The sequence below is a fragment of the Rhinichthys klamathensis genome, unplaced genomic scaffold, assembly GCF_029890125.1.
Source record: "Rhinichthys klamathensis goyatoka isolate OS25496 unplaced genomic scaffold, OSU_Roscu_1.1 h1tg000127l_1, whole genome shotgun sequence".
Lineage (NCBI taxonomy): Eukaryota > Metazoa > Chordata > Actinopteri > Cypriniformes > Leuciscidae > Rhinichthys > Rhinichthys klamathensis.
Window position 1 is genome coordinate 4,798,266 of NW_026606664.1, and position 16,863 is coordinate 4,815,128.

Consider the following 16,863-nt stretch of genomic DNA (forward strand, 5'->3'; position numbering starts at 1 on the left):
GGATAACTATAATGTATGGCGGAATAGTACTTGGACTCTGTGCAGTAATATCATCACTCCTGAAAAATGATATTACTGCGCTGAGTTGAAGTGCTCTCAAGTGCTATTCCGCCATACATTAGTTATCCATTTTACCCGCTTAGAAAAGAACCACGTTTTATTTTGTGTCATCATACTTGGTCGTGTAACTACTCGTCTAACTGTATTTAAATAGGGAAAACGTGGAGGTTTTTGGTCGCTTCTAACTTCATCTCTGTTTGAATCCTAATGAATGAACTGGGCTAAGCTAAGTGCTAACAAAGTGTCTGCGCGCGCCAGAGCGATTGAGTGCATGCACTGAGACGAGAGAGGAATGTATCAACTCGTCTTAGTAAAGGGAATAACAGTTTAATATGGAAAAACGGTGAAGTGTTGCTTTAAAGGGATAGTTCACCTAAAAATGAAAATCTTGTCATAATTTACTCACCCTCAAGTTGTTCTAAACCTGCATGAGTTTTTTTTCATCTGTTGAACTGAAAAGAAGATATTTTGATGAATGTTGTTAACCAGACAGTTAAGAGTAGCCATTGACTAACATAGTTAGAAAAAATACTATGGAAGTCAATGGGTAAACTAAACTGTTTCATTACCGACATTCTTCGAAACATATTATTTTGTGTTCAACAGAAGAAAGAAACTCATACAGGTTTGGAACAACATAAGGGTGAGTAAATTACAGAATTTTTATTTTTGGGTGAACTATCCCTTTAAGAGCACATACTCATTAAAATGTGAAACAAACAAATAAATAAAACGTATCTTTCACTTTCTTTTCTCTAACCCTTACTTTGTTTCAATGTCCTGACTGTTTTTCTTGCCTTCATAACTCTTCTTGCCAGATATCAACTGTTTGAAGAACAGTTTGCCTGTTAAATAAGAACCACATCAGAGAAAAAAATACTTACAAAACATGTCTTGTAAAAATCGGTGGGGTCCTCTCCGAGAAGGAGTGGTAGGCCATGAAGAACGGCTGTTTGTTCCGCATTGATGTTGGATTTCTGCAAAGTTATAAAAATGTATATTGAATAGCGCTCGACACTAGCACAACACAGAGCAAAAAAACAACAGCAAAAGCAACATTTGTTTTGCTATCGAAACATAATTGCGATGAGCTTACGTCATTTTAATCTGCTGCAGCCAATGTCTCCACATTAAGTCTCGAAGTTATTGGTGAAACGTTGAGTGAATCTGTCACAAAATAAAAAGACAAAATAAGCTAATACCTGCTTATTAGTTACACTATTTTAATTAATGCATCGTGTTGTTAATTTCCATGTGAACGACACGTGAGCATCGAACTTTCTAGACAGAATGAAAGTAACGTTAGGCCGCACAGCCAGGATTTACATATTATTAATGATAATCCCCGAACTTATAAACGATTAACACAGCTTACAAACTGTACATAAAACAGTGTTCAGTAAAAATCGATTTTTGCAACCTAACGTTAGCTAGTAAGCCACTTGTCTCAACTGGTCTCATTCGACATAAAACTAACGTAACTTCAGTGTGCCTTTTCCTCTTACTGCACAATGAGCTAAATAAATTCTGTTTTTAAGCAATACAATAACATTAAAGTTGATAAATAGTTGTTCAAGAGGCTAGCATACCTAGTTTTGCTGCCGCATCCCGATCCCGAACACGAGATGAAGTTCTTCGTCGATGTCGTCTTCTTCAAGTTCAACCGTCCAATTGGGCAAATCCGCATGCGCGAGATGAAAAAAACCCCGAGTTGTTTCGTCTCATGCTGAAACTTCATAACCAACGACCAGTAAATATATAAAGCTCTGTAATACAAATAAGTACTGTGAAGCAGTAGCAGCCGATGGCTTATTAATAAATAAATACACACGCACGTGTGTGTGTGCGCGCGTATGTATATATATATATATAGCTATAGCTATCATCAAACCGTTTCTAATTGTATGGTATTTACTAAAAATGTTATTAATTTCATTATTATTATTATTATTAAATGCAAATTCTGTGCTCCAGATATTTGCAACAGTGTGAACATGCCTTTAGTACAATACACTTACCAATCTTAAGTACAATGTACTAGATTTGTTTAGTTTCACCTAAAAGTTCACAGTACACAGTGTAATCAAGTTAAATCAACTGAGTTTTCAAAGTAAGTTAAATTCACTAGTTTTTCTTAAGTAGAATCAACAATTACTTTTTACAGTGTACATGAATTTTCTAAACGACATTTAGGCTTTGTCTAAGACACTTGTCTTTAAAGTCAATTTTTTAGGAGGAAAAAGCTCAGTAGCTATAATAGAATAAGCTAAAAAAGACTTCACATATAAAAAAGAAATATACCACAAACACAAGGTTAGGTTATATAAAAATAAAACATTCATAAATTATTTTATGATTAACATATTACTGTCTTCAGTGAACTCAACGCAAATGATAATAACATTATTATTATTAGCCTACATTTAGGCTACATATTTAGAAGGCGCTTTTATCCAAAAAAGGAACAAAGAAATTCGTCAAATGTCAGTCATAATACAGGGCTAAGATTATCACAAATAAACACAAGATTTTGACGCAAATGTGTGTGGGTGTGTGAGCGCGCACTGCAAGACACGGAGGCGCGGCCGCGAACACTTCTATTTTCCCATCAACAGTGGAAACAACTTGAAAAAATACTCTATAATGTCTGGTCATACAGAAAAGAATAATACATCATTCGCAACTACTTTTATTTGTCTCACATAACAAGAAAACGTTGTGCTTTTGTAAAATAAAATAAAACAATCCAGGTCCGTAGCCAGCCTATTGAAAGGGGGGGTTCTTTTTTTCAAAAAGTGGACATTTTTGCAGTTTTTTTTCCTCCTTTTGCATTTAATTATGAGGTTCAAATACTTAATTTTGGTGACCTTTTATGCACTAATTTGTGCTGGATTAGCTTGTCTGCTGGTTAATGAGCACGCTTTTTGATGCACCTAAAATATTTTATTATTATAATTACTCTACGTTTATATGGCTATTATATTGTAGTCTATTGAGTGGATAAAATATAGAAATCCTTTTAATAAAAAAAATAATAAAAAAATACATATACAGTATATATACACTCACCGGCCACTTTATTAGGTACACCTGTCCAACTGCTCGTTAACACTTAATTTCTAAGCAGCCAATCACATGGCGGCAACTCAGTGCATTTAGGCATGTAGACATGGTCAAGACAATCTCCTGCAGTTCAAACCGAGCATCAGTATGGGGAAGAAAGTTGATTTGAGTGACTTTGAACGTGGCATGATTGTTGGTGCCAGAAGGGCTGGTCTGAGTATTTCAGAAACTGCTAATCTACTGGGATTTTCACGCACAACCATCTCTAGGGTTTACAGAGAATGGTCCGAAAAAGAAAAAACATCCAGTGAGCGGCAGTTCTGTGGGCGGAAATGCCTTGTTGATGCCAGAGGTCAGAGGAGAATGGCCAGACTGGTTCGAGCTGATAGAAGGGCAACAGTGACTGAAATAACCACTCGTTACAACCGAGGTATGCAGCAAAGCATTTGTGAAGCCACAACACGCACAACCTTGAGGCGGATGGGCTACAACAGCAGAAGACTCCACCGGGTACCACTCATCTCCACTACAAATAGGAAAAAGAGGCTACAATTTGCAAGAGCTCACCAAAATTGAACAGTTGAAGACTGGAAAAATGTTGCCTGGTCTGATGAGTCTCGATTTCTGTTGAGACATTCAGATGTTAGAGTCAGAATTTGGCGTAAACAGAATGAGAACATGGAACCATCATGCCTTGTTACCACTGTGCAGGCTGGTGGTGGTGGTGTAATGGTGTGGGGGATGTTTTCCTGGCACACTTTAGGCCCCTTAGTGCCAATTGGGCATCGTTTAAATGCCACGGCCTACCTGAGCATTGTTTCTGACCATGTCCATCCCTTTATGGCCACCATGTACCCATCCTCTGATGGCTACTTCCACCATGTCAAGAAGCTCTAATCATTTCAAATTGGTTTCTTGAACATGACAATGAGTTCACTGTACTAAAATGGCCTCCACAGTCACCAGATCTCAACCCAATAGAGCATCTTTGGGATGTGGTGGAACGGGAGATTCGCATCATGGATGTGCAGCCGACAAATCTGCGGCAACTGTGTGATGCCATCATGTCAATATGGACCAAACTCCCTGAGGAATGCTTCCAGCACCTTGTTGAATCTATGCCACGAAGAATTGAGGCAGTTCTGAAGGCAAAAGGGGGTCCAACCCGTTACTAGCATGGGGTACCTAATAAAGTGGCCGGTGAGTGTATATATATATATATAAAACTCCTCCCCCAGGTGAGAAGGATATTACCCCTCTAGGGGGGTCCGGGGGCATGCTCCCCCGTGAGAAAATTTTAAATATTCCATATTTTAAAGCATCAATCTGATGCATTTTGAGATGCATTTTTTGCCGTCTATCTATAAAATAGTTTATTGAGCCTTTTCTTTTAACAGTTTTAAATGTCAGTTACTGTGCGCGTGAAGAATGATAGTGCTCTCCTGTGTTCTAACAAAGGAACATGGTTAAGATACAGCAATGCAGTCCAGCAATATAGTCATTTTATGCGAAACCATAGAGCTTTATCTACAGATCAAGTATAGCCTAATAATAGTAACAGTGAATCATCTTGGAGGGAGTTTCATCATGTTGACTGTCGTAACCGAACGCAACGCGCTGTTTGAACGCTGAATGGAGAATGAATGACAGACAGCCGCAGCAGACGGAAACGTTTGCGTGAACTTGAATTTAATAACTTAAAAGTTAATTTGATTGTTTTTGTCGATTGATTTCATAAATCAGATTTATTACTTGTCCTAAACTACAACGAGTAAGATCATTCCCCGGAATCGATTCCAACCATTGCATTTTGAACCTTTGGAATCGACTCTCAATTCCCAACGCCTCGGAATCGAGGAATCGATTCTTTTTGGACTCGATCCCCAGCCGTATCATTCAGATGCGATGCTTCTTCACCGTTGGTTTGAAAAGTGTATTGCGAGAACTCTCTCTGAACTGCACGCGCGGCGCACACGTCCAGCTACACAATAATCATATTAATTTGAAACAGCAACCAAGAATATTTGTCACAAGCATTGATTAAAACAATGATGACAATAATCACATAAACATTTTTTTTTTTTTTTTAAACGACTTAAATTCTGGACCTTTGGCTTCGTTCGAACCCCCCGAACCCCCCCTGCCTACGGGCTTGCAATCAGTCGCGCTTTCATGATCTCCGTGAACTGGAGCGCGTCTCATAAATGAACTGAAACAAAATATACCTAAAGCTTGAAATGTTCACTTTTAAACGAACAATTAACATGCCTCGTTATTTATTCAGACACATTTATTATCATTAGCCTGTAAATCATGGTTCCAGAGACATGGCTCTTCTCATTCAGCATTGTGGGAAAAATATAATTTCCAGGTTCTAATCTGGTCTTAGAAAACCAGTAAAATCGACATTTGTCCCATAGTAATTTGTGAATATTTTAAATGTTTAATAAAGGGGCAAAAAGTCTTTTTTTTTTTTTTTTTTGCAGCATTTGTGTAGCCTACAGTTCAAATTTTGGTGTTCAACTTTGGCTTTTAAAATACAACAACCTTTCATTTTTAGTTTTCAATTACGGGTTAAAAAAAAAAGAAAAACAAATGGACGCAAAAGTAGGCTACCTTATATTATTAAATATTTAAAATAATGTATTTGTAGAAAGGTTTGATAGTCAATCACAATACTAGTAAAATCAAAGACTTTAATCTAAAAAACTATCACTAAACTATTTTTAGTTTAATAGTCTGTGTAAATTTGCATCCATTCGTTTTTAATTTTTTAACCCATAATTGAAAAACGAAAAATGAACGGATTCAAAAGGCATAGTTGAACACCAACATTTAAATTTGAACTGTTGGCTACACACCAAATGCTGCACCAAAAATGCTGTCGTCACCGGCGCGCAATAAATTATGGGGTAGGATCGGGTAGGATAGACCGCAAAGCGTCCATTTATGTATCCTTCCTTTCACGGGGAAACGAAGGGTGCATTTGGGCCCTGTCCCAAATCGCACACTTCATGAGCACTTTCGGTCTTGTGGACTTACAATGGCTGCCGCGTGCGCGTGTCCGTTAAGTCCGTGAGACCGCAGTGTGTCCCATTTGTCATTTTTAGATCTCAGAAGGGTGCACGCGAGCGCCCCCACGTGGTCAATTTGCGCCCTTGATGCGCACTTTTGCCGAGCCCAAGCTGATGCGGACTCCACAGCAGACTTCTTCCCGACATTCAAAGCGGCGTTACGTCGCGAAAGTGCGGACTCAGAGGAAGACCGCGAGTGCTTAGGGTTCCATTTGGGACAGGGCCTTGGTGTTTTGAATCAGGCTAGCCTTCGTCGCGCCGCGATGACGCAACCGGCCTTCAAATACGGCCTTTGAAGGATGCGAAATTGAATTGGGACAGCCTTCATCGCGCCGCGGTGACGCAATCGGCCTTCAAATGCGGCCTTCGAAGATGCAGCCTTTGAATTGGGACAGCCTTCGTCACGCCGCTGTGACGTAATCGGCCTTCAAATGCGGCCAATCGGCCTTCAAATGCGGCCTTCGGAGGACGCAGCCTTCACATTGGGACACAGCTACAGTGTGCATAACTAACCCAATACACTCGGACATTCTCTGCTTCCACGTCCATTAAAATGCATTGCAGTTAGTCAGTTTCCATACCTTTTTATGTTTTTTTTTCTTGTCATTTTAAGTTTAAAATGGTCAAACGGTGTGCATGGGGTACTTGTAAATCCGACACTATTTTACCTAACCAGTATTGTATTTTTTATTTTACTTTTTTTACTTTTTTTTAATAAAAATGTAAAATATATGCCAGGTGAAAACTTTCCCAGACCTGGTAGAAATAACTATGAAAAAAAACTTGTAAACCTTGAAAAAAAAAAAAAACTTGAAAACCCTTGTCCTGTGTAATTGGACTTTTGAGTCAAAACCTTATTGACATTGTGACAAAAGCCCAGTGTTACAACAAGCACTTGTCTCTCCTGTCAACCACATGGTATATAAAAATATATATGGCATGTGTGAATATGTTGCGTAAGACACAAGTTCACAAATAAAGTAGACTGATTTCTGTTGTTGTTCTTGTTTTTTTTGTTTCAGTGAGTTTTGTTGTCTGAGAATATAACTGCTGGCAGACAATAAATATTATCGTTCTGCTTTAAATACAAAATATTCACTTGAAACACTTTTTACTTAAATACTATAGGCTAGCTATGTAAAATAACCTAATATTATAACAAGGCTATTGTTGTACTTCCCCTGGTCACCACTGGGGGTGCTGCGTGTCTTTCGTGTGTGAGTTACGTTTTGAACTAGTGGACCATGAAATGTTTCCTCTGATCCACAATCTGTACAAATTATTATTTTGTTTGCCTTGTAGTTCATTTATTGTTTAACAGTATAATGCATAATGTGATTTAGTAGATTACATGTTTAACTCTTCGTATTACCTTACTCAGAGTTTCCAAACAACATCTTTATGAATGAGAACATTATGAACAGAGAGAACATTATTTCACATTGAGGTAAAAGCGTGAAACAGTCGTTAAAATGCTCGAGATGTTCAGTCAGTGACGGGAATGTGCATCAACAACACATGTAGCCTACATACATAGTTATCACTTTATTAGCGATTTATCTAGAAAAAAAAAACATAGTTGAACTATTAAAAAAAGAACCAGCGCAATCCAAGCTGTATTTTGACAATGCTAGCACAGTCTCAGTATAAAAAAAAAAAAAAAAGTTTTTTTTTTATACTGAGACTGTGCTAGCATTGTCAAAATACAGCTTGGATTGAGCTGGTTCTTTTTTTAATAGTACAACTATGTTTTATTTTGTACTACATAACATATTTATTCAGTTTTATATCTTATGTTTATGCAACCTTTGTAGTTGTTCAATGTGAGAAGCCAGTAACACTTAATCTAATGTCCTCTAAATTTAGTGTAAATATTTGCTGTATGGCATTGTCATGTGCCATGATATGGGACAATACTTGCTGTTTGTTTTCATTTTGTTGGCCAAACAAGATTTCATTTACTTCTGATGAATTTCATAGAATTTTGTTCAATGGAGCATATCTAAATTACTAAAAGAAAGGAGTTGAGTCCTATTCCCATAATTAGTTTCTACTGTCCTTTTTCATTGTCCTTTGTCTCATTGTATGATAAATGACCTTGCAAATAGTTAATAATAAAGATCCTAAATTGCTGTAGGATATGAGTTCCGCTGCTACACATTGTTCGGTGAACAGATATTAATTTTCTGTTCTGTTTAAAAGGTCTCAGTTCTTCAGTGGATCTAAAGTAAGCCAGTGATCTTTAAAGTGGGCTGTTTCACCTTGTTCATAAAAAAATGGTGTTTCTTGGGTTGTTTTCAAACAATCCAGAAAGACTAGAAAGAAGCACAGCTTCTTTCGGTGTATTGCATTTTTGCTTTGCGTTAATTGGACTGCAGAAGTTGATGGATCGGGAATTTTCCTGCCCATGTTCTCCTGGGTTTAACATGACACTGATCAGCTTCATCTTTCTTGGACCTGTTTTTCTGGCTCTGGCTGTGATGATATTCATTCAAAGGCCTTGCAGACGGTCATCTTCTCATTGTGCTGGGCTCTTTTTACTTTGTCTGATTCCACCTTCATTGTGGGTCTTTCTGTTGTTGTTTGAGGGGGAATATGTCGCTTGTGGCATGGTACACTGGGAAGGAGATTACATCTTGGATGAAGAACTCCAGATAAAATGGTGCAAACCCACTGGACTGAAGGACGCTGGAGTGAACGCAACAGACCTGCGAGAACTGACCGAAAAACTCATTTTCTACTCAAGGGTGAGTGTACTGGTTTTATATAAATAAAAATGATAATGTTTTATACAGCTTTATAGTCTTAATATTTATTTACGTATAAAAATAATTTATATACATTTTTGTGTGTTTTATTAGTTTTCAGCTTTAGTTCTGCTCGTATCCCTCAGCGTTGTTGTCATTGCTGCTGTAAGCTGTTGGGATTGTAGAACAAGATGTCTGGAACATCAGGAAAAGCAGGATAAACTAAAACAACTATCAGAGTTATCCGTCGTCTACGGCTCAGAGGTTGAACTGCAGCGGTCTGTCTGAACTCATCAGGGTGATCTACATACAAATGCACATAGATTAATATTGTTACAGGGAACAACTTGGTGGGTCATTTCTAGGGTGGCGTGGCGTCTGCTCTTTTGACAACATTGTCTGGATTCACTGTGTATTTGTACTTGATAAATTGTTCGCAAATATATCTCTGTGGTTTATTTTTCCTTTGCTGTACTGTCTTGATATATCTAAACGTGTTCAATTAAAATGGACCTCCTGGCTGAATTAAATAAAATATTATGATGATAGTGTGGATGTGAAATGTAATAAGTAATTCAAATCAATGCAAACCTATAGAATTATGTTATATAATGCATATGTAATGTTACTCACTCTAAAAAATTCAATTCAAGAGGCTGAGGAATGCACTAGCTACTATCGCAACCTGTAGCGTAACAGAATGAAATGGAGTGTACATTTATGTTGATGAGCTGCAAACAAAATGGTGTAAACCCACTGGAGAGGACGCAGAGAGACTCAACTACGAGAAGAGACTCTTGATTTTATAGTGGTGTCAAATGTAAGTGTTATAAACTGCAGCTTTTCCGAAATTTTTAGGAATAAAATTGAATGTAAAAGTAATTTGATATTTATTTTAAAATAAAACATTTATTTTATACAGACATGCAAAAATATATTTATGTTGCATCACATGTAGGAAAACTTTAATGCCAGTTTCTAATTTCAAAGTGAAATAGCTCATCTAGCATAATCAACGCTAAAATGGCACATTCAAAGTTTTCCAAAGTGTTTATCTGTAATTTGAAGTTTCAGATTTCTGCTTTTGTGAACTTTTTAGTGTGTCAAACAGTCAAAGAAGATTATTTTATTAGCAGCTAATATCTGCAGGTAGGTTATAGCTACTCATATTCATTTCAGTAGGGTTTCAAAGTTCTTCACTGCAGATTTCAAGTACTTTGATAACAAAATGATGATATGAATCCACTAATCCAGACGTCTTGAATGTTTTATCTACGCGTTGTGTCACCTGCGTGAATCTAGCCGGTAATCCAGTAAAAGAGTTGTCCGACTCAAGTCCCCAGGAGTTCTTCAAAAACTTTTGTGAGTATTTAAAGGCAGCAGGGGGCACTGAAAGTTCCTGTCAAACTAAATCCCAGTCTCACACACCAGCCGGTGTACATTGAACATAAAAACCATGGGCTACTTAGAACGTAAGAGATTAGAAGCACAATTTATTCACCAAAGTTCCTTGAAAATTATGATATGCAAAAACCTGTCTGCTGCACAACGATTATTATTATTTTTTTTTAAATAAGGTACATTAATTAGTAACCTAAAGTCCTAAAAAAATATTGCATGTATTTTTTAAGACTGTTTACACCGCATGGAATCGTTTTCTTTCCTTGTAAACACACAGCAGAGATGAAGTTACCACCATGCACTCTCATAAGTTTTCAAGAGTCCTTATGAACTACAACGATGAATTTATTAGTCAGACTATGATCACAATCATTTAAAATCTTGTTGGGGAACACTTGTGTTTGTCTATGTGGCATGCTGTTTCGTCATAGGCCTATATATCATTTCAGATCAGACTTATTTCATTTAATTTCATATATCCTTCCTCTGATGATATATACACATACACTTAGATATACTTAACTTAAGTAATTGAGAAAGATGTTCTTTACAGTCAGAGAGCGTAGGTATGACTGCCACCAGCAGGGGCTAACTGAACCATGCTAACCAGCAAAGTATTGATCCTTAATCTATTATTTAACAATTTTTATGACCATTAGAAGCCATTATGCTTACCTCTGTGATTATTTCCACCATTTTGAGGATGCAGTACAAAAGCAGTGGGTTTTAACTCTGAGTAATTACAGTGCAGGAATAACTGTGTAACATTTGGCTGCCAGTCAGCTCTAAAAGTGGCTTGTAATCAGCCGAGAGCAGTGAAGAAAACCTCTTCCTTTTCCCCTCAAACACAGTTAATTTTCTTAATCGCTGTAATTACTGTTTAGAAACAGGCTTTGATTAAATTAGAACAGGGATACTTCACCTTCTGTTTGAGGACATAACTAATTAGGACGTAGTTACTTGGGAATGAGGGAATGTTTCTGGTACTCTAAAATAAAAAAATCTGTATCCACGTTTAATTTCCTTTGTATTTTCAATATAATGTGCATGATGCCATTTTCATCATCTCTCTATTTTTAGGCTATAACTGTTATTATATATTGAACTGAATATCTAAAATGATCAATACTGCCATGTCCTGATTTTTTTTTTAATAAGTAATCTCATTGCAGAACCTTTGATTGAGAAATCTTTTTTTCATCTAGGCCTATGCTTTCGTGTTCTCACACCTCCTCAGGTCTTATCTGCGAAAACACCTGGTCCAGAGATGAACAGTGAGCAGTTCTGTCATTCATTTGTTTTTACAGTTTTGAAGGGAATATTGTGTGTCTGTGTTCATAGGTGTGCACAGATATGGCATTTTATGAGTCTGCCAGACTTTGACAGCATGACACAAATCAATAAACTAAATCTGCACAGGTCAGTTCAGACCAAATCGATTTAAAAATAGTCTAGCAAAAAATATATTTCATGTAGGTTGGTTAAAGCACAGATTCTCAACCTTGAGGTTGTGACCTTGCCTGTTTTATTATTTTGTGTAGTATAATGGTGTCAAGTAGTATTAGGGTATTTATAATAATGTTTACTCCCCACTGAAAAAAGTGAAAATACTGTGTAGTTCATTTAAAGTGCATTTTTATATTGGCCTAAAGTGAAAATCACAGTTTCTGATTTAAACCTGTTTTGTTCAGTTTTCCTTAAAGCAAATAACAAACACAAAAAAAATATACTTTGGACCAACTTAAAAAAAATTACTGTAATTTGTTACAGCTAAATTTATTATTTTTTCTCAAGCTATATTTTTGATTTGGTTTAAACTTTAAATTTTAATTTAATATCAATCAAGTTATTCTGCTCAACAAAAAGTTAAAGTAACACTGAAGCGGTGTTAAAGTTAATGAGATAATTAATGAGATAATTAAGTGATTAATTGAGTGATGATTGAGCATTATTGAAGACATCTGATGTTAACAAGCAGAATCTCTGAAGGAGAAAACCGGAATTTTTATGTCACCGTTATGGAGATCAGTCTGTGTTTTAGTTGGGCTCTTGACCCTTAAATCATTAACTTTAGATGTTGTTTGCCTGCTGTACGTGAGTTATAACAGCCAGATGAACAACTAGAATAGGTGATCTGATTCACAATCATTTGACCTGAATCACTGAACTCATATTGAGTCCAATTTAGGTTTGCTTTATTAATTATAGCAGCACTGGCCTTGTACAGCATAATATTTTTACCTTTTACAATGAAATCCAAATTTTTTTTTAAACATGTCTCATGTACAATAAATAATTTATTGATTCTATTTCGTTTTTAGACACACAGACATCTAGAATCAGCCTGTGAATCTCATCAATGGTGACAATAATAAGCATGTTGCAGTGCATTCTGGGTGCCACCAATCAAAACTCATTCATGGCTCCCAGCATGCATTGCTGCATGAATAAATAATGAGCTTGTGTTCAGAGGTGATCTGTTTGTCACCATTGCTGAGATTCATATGCTAATTATTGATGTCTGTGTGTGCCAACATAAGTGGTTTTGAAGTTTTCTTTTTATTGAATTGATAATTTGGATTGCATTGAAAAGGCTAAAAATATTATGCTGAACAAGGCCAGTGCTGGTAAAATTAATAAAGTAAACCTAAATGGGACTCAATATGAGTTGATTTAGGTCAAATGATTGTGAAATAATGATTATGTTAAAACTCAACCAACACCATCAGATCACCTTTTCAAGTTGTTTATCTGGCTGTCAGCAGCCAAACAACATTAAAAGTTAATGATTTAAGGGTCAAGAGTCCAACTAAAACACACACTGATCACCATAACGGTGACTTATTTTTTATTTTTTTTCTCCTTCAGTGATTCTGCTTGTTAACATCAGGTGTCTTCAATAATGCTCAATCATCACTCAATTAATCACTTAATTATCTCATTAACTTTAACACTGCTTCGGAGTCATTTAACTTTTTGTTGAGCAGAATAACTATTTTGATTGCTATTAAATTAAAAATTAAAGTTTAAACCAAATAAAAAATATAGCTTGAGAAAGACTAATAAATTTAGTTGTAACAAATTACAGTAATTTTTTAGGTTGGTCCAAAGTATCATTTTTTTCAGTGCAGGTGAGGACAATTAAAGGGATAGTTCACCCAAAAAATCAAGCTTAGCGTCAGTTCTGGCAGGTCATGTTAGTCAAGCTCGCATCAGCTGTCTCTATTTTTTTTTTTTTTTTTTATTAAATATATCTTGTTCTAAGCATTTTTAGATGGTTTACCGGAAAACTGTATTGATTTTTTTCTTTCTTTTGGCAGTCTGACTTGTTCTATTTTAGGTTGCAATTTGTTTTACTTTTTTTTAACTGCTTTGAAAAATGACATAATTACAAATTATCCACCCCGATCAGCAGCAATATAAATAAGTGCTTGTGCATTCAGGCGTCTGATTTAGTTTTAATTACTAGGCCTATTTGATACATTGTATCAGTAAACAGCAGTCTGGAGCTCTCCTTATCATGATGCTGTAACTCCTGCAGCGAAAATTTTATTGACTTTCAACAAACCAACAACCAGACAGACCCCCGCTGACCCCTGCATCAGCTCCCGTCTTTCTCATTCTGTTTCTCTGCACCAGTCCATATCTTACATGCAGTGTCACGCCTGAACTTGCCTTCAAACCGTCCACCTCCACGTCTGTTTGATCAGTTTTCTTAGAGAAGCGACAGGATATTTCTGATGGCGCTGATTCACCCACAGTGACCAAAACAGATCTAAGATCAGAAGTTACTTAAAGTCCCCCTGTAGTCAATAATTTTATCCCTTTAAACTCATCTTTGATCATCAAAATGACATATTTAAACGTTTTTTCCTTTAATTTTTTTTCTTCATGCCTTAAAATCGCTTGAGTGTAACTCTACACCCTTGCCTCATTTAGTATACGTGGTTCTATGAATATGCAAATGAGCCCCGCCGCCACACTCATAGCAGCTCAGAGATGCACTCCTAGTATGGCAAGCCGGTTTAGCTTTTATTCATGAATTCTTGATATCAACAATTAAGTTTTCACTAGTTAAAATGATAATTCTTGATGTCAGGAATTCGATTTCTACTAGCAGCAATGGCAATTTTTTATATCAGGAATTACATTTCAACTAGTAAAAATGTTAATTATTGATATCAACAATGACTCGCAGAAATACAATTGTTGATATCAAGAATTGAATTTCAACTGGTAAAAAATATTATTCTTGATATCAACTTTATATCCTGGGAATGGCAATAGGCAAGCCATTTTGACTTTTAATAATTCGCAGGATATGAATTCTTGATATCAACAATTCAATTTTCACTAGTTAAAATGATAATTCTTGATATCAGAAATTAGATTTCTACTAGTAACAATAGCAATTTTTGATATCAGGAATTACATTTCCACTAGTAACAGTGCTAATTCTTGATATCAACATTTACATTTTCACTAGTTAAAATACTAATTCTTGATATCTGTAATTGTATTTTCACTAGTGAAATGTCACCATGGGCTGCCATTCAAATTCAATGGTTGATATCAAGAATTGATTTCTTCCAATTTCACATATCAGAAATATAATTCTTACTAGTAAAAAAACTTTATTTTTGATATCAAGAATTCAATTGTCACTATGTCTATTCTTGTAATTGCTACTAGTAACAATGTTCATTTTTTATATCAATAATTAAATTCACTAGTGACAATGTTAATTTCAGATATCATGAATGTGATTGTTACTAAGAAAGCCATTTTAGATATCTGAAATTATATTGATATCAGAAATACATTTTCAGATATCAAAAATTAACATTTTTACTAGCAATTCAATTGTTGATATCAAGAATATATATTTGCATAGTAACCACGTAATTATTGATTTAAAAAATAAAGGTTTTTATTAGTAGGCCTAACAATGTAATTATTGATATCAACAAAGGCAGTTGATATCTGAAATTGCCCTTGCAACTAGTGAAAATAGAATTATTGATATCTTAAATAATAGTTTAACTAGTAGCCTACTACAGATATCTAGAAATGTCATTTTTACAGGTAAGAATGGCTATGGAAATGAGTTTATGAATATTAATGAGAACTGGATTTCCCATACTCCTCTTTTAGCGCCAGTATAGGCAGAGAATGTCTAATTGAAGAGAATTGGCACTGTCTGGTTACTTCCGGTTACTGGCTGCAGTAACACATCTCTGTCCATGCGGGGGAGCTCGCAGGCGAGTGCAGAATGAATGGGAGTCTATGGGGTTTCACCCCCAGAAATCCACTTTTCTCAGGATGTAATTTTTTGTCAAGTAATTTGAAAGTTGCATTCAAAAGGGAGGGCTAAGATAATATACTCAGCTGAAAATTGCATTTTTAAGTTCACTTATCTGTTCTAAAAATCCGTTAAAAATGTGATTATGTCACATAATAGCAGAATGCTAGCGTGTTCCAGCCAACAACGGCCTAACCTGTAAGAAATCGAAAGGACATAAGTACTCGTTTATTCGACTTTTGGCCTATAATCTATATTGAACTTGCGGAATCAACAATAAAATCTATGTTGATTCAACGACAAGCAGGAGAAAGAGATACATTTAGCCGTTTAGCTCCATAGACTCCCATTCATTCTGCACTCGCCCGCGATCACCTCCAGTGGAATTCTAATGGAACTGCAACCAAGATGATACACAATGAATATGCGCATGTGGGTGGCACGTTTCATTTAGATAAAGGGGTTTAAGTGATTATTTATCAGTATCTAACCTGACGAAAATGTATTTATTCGATGTTATCAACATTATATTGCATCTGCAGCAGCATTGTGAACTTTTGTAAAGATATGTTTAGCCATTAACTTTTAAATGCATCATTACATTCAAATTGCAAAGGAGAGTGTTACGTCCGCATGAAAGACACACGACTGGCAGATGAACGTGCTACATTTCTCTCCGAAATGGTAAGAAATTATATTAGATTGAATGGAGGATTTTAACTGTGACGAGATGATTGACAGGGCAGTTTACGGTGACAGGATGCACGCGACAGATCTGTCCGTTAAAGATGACGAAGTAGTATGTCCCAAAGCTTGCCTACTCTTTTGCTACACACTCAAAAGTATGTACTTTTTCTTCACAAAAAGAGGACATACTTTTAGGGCGTAGTATAAGTAGGTGAATTGGGACGCAGCGTGTCTTTTATTCTGGACAGCAAGGGCAGTGACTGTAACATCGAGCGTATTTTGCAGTATTAAAGACGTATTTATACCGATTTCATCAGGCTCCGAAAATTCTTCAAAAAGAACACAAAGACTGGCCTTCTCAGCTGCCATAGTTGCAACTCTTGCGCAAAACGCGCGTCATCAGAACAGGGTGTTCAAGGCACCACCGTTTCTGTTTAAAATACGCTTTGAAACTTTTTGTTAGGGCTAAACACAGCCCAGGCAGGCCAAGGCCGCATTGTTGAGGGAATGCAGTCAGTTTTGACTGTAA

The 16,863-nt window shown here is 36.2% G+C and overlaps 1 protein-coding gene across 1 annotated transcript; it reads left to right on the forward strand.

Annotated features, from left to right (window-relative positions):
• The first annotated feature begins 8,000 nt into the window (after nucleotides 1–8,000).
• LOC130089165 (uncharacterized) lies at nucleotides 8,001–9,273 on the forward strand. Its single transcript, XM_056256334.1, has 2 exons — nucleotides 8,001–8,944; nucleotides 9,059–9,273. Exons 1-2 carry the CDS (start codon nucleotides 8,474–8,476, stop codon nucleotides 9,230–9,232), a joined length of 645 nt encoding a protein of 214 aa, XP_056112309.1. The 5' UTR covers nucleotides 8,001–8,473; the 3' UTR covers nucleotides 9,233–9,273.
• The last annotated feature ends 7,590 nt before the right edge of the window (nucleotides 9,274–16,863 follow it).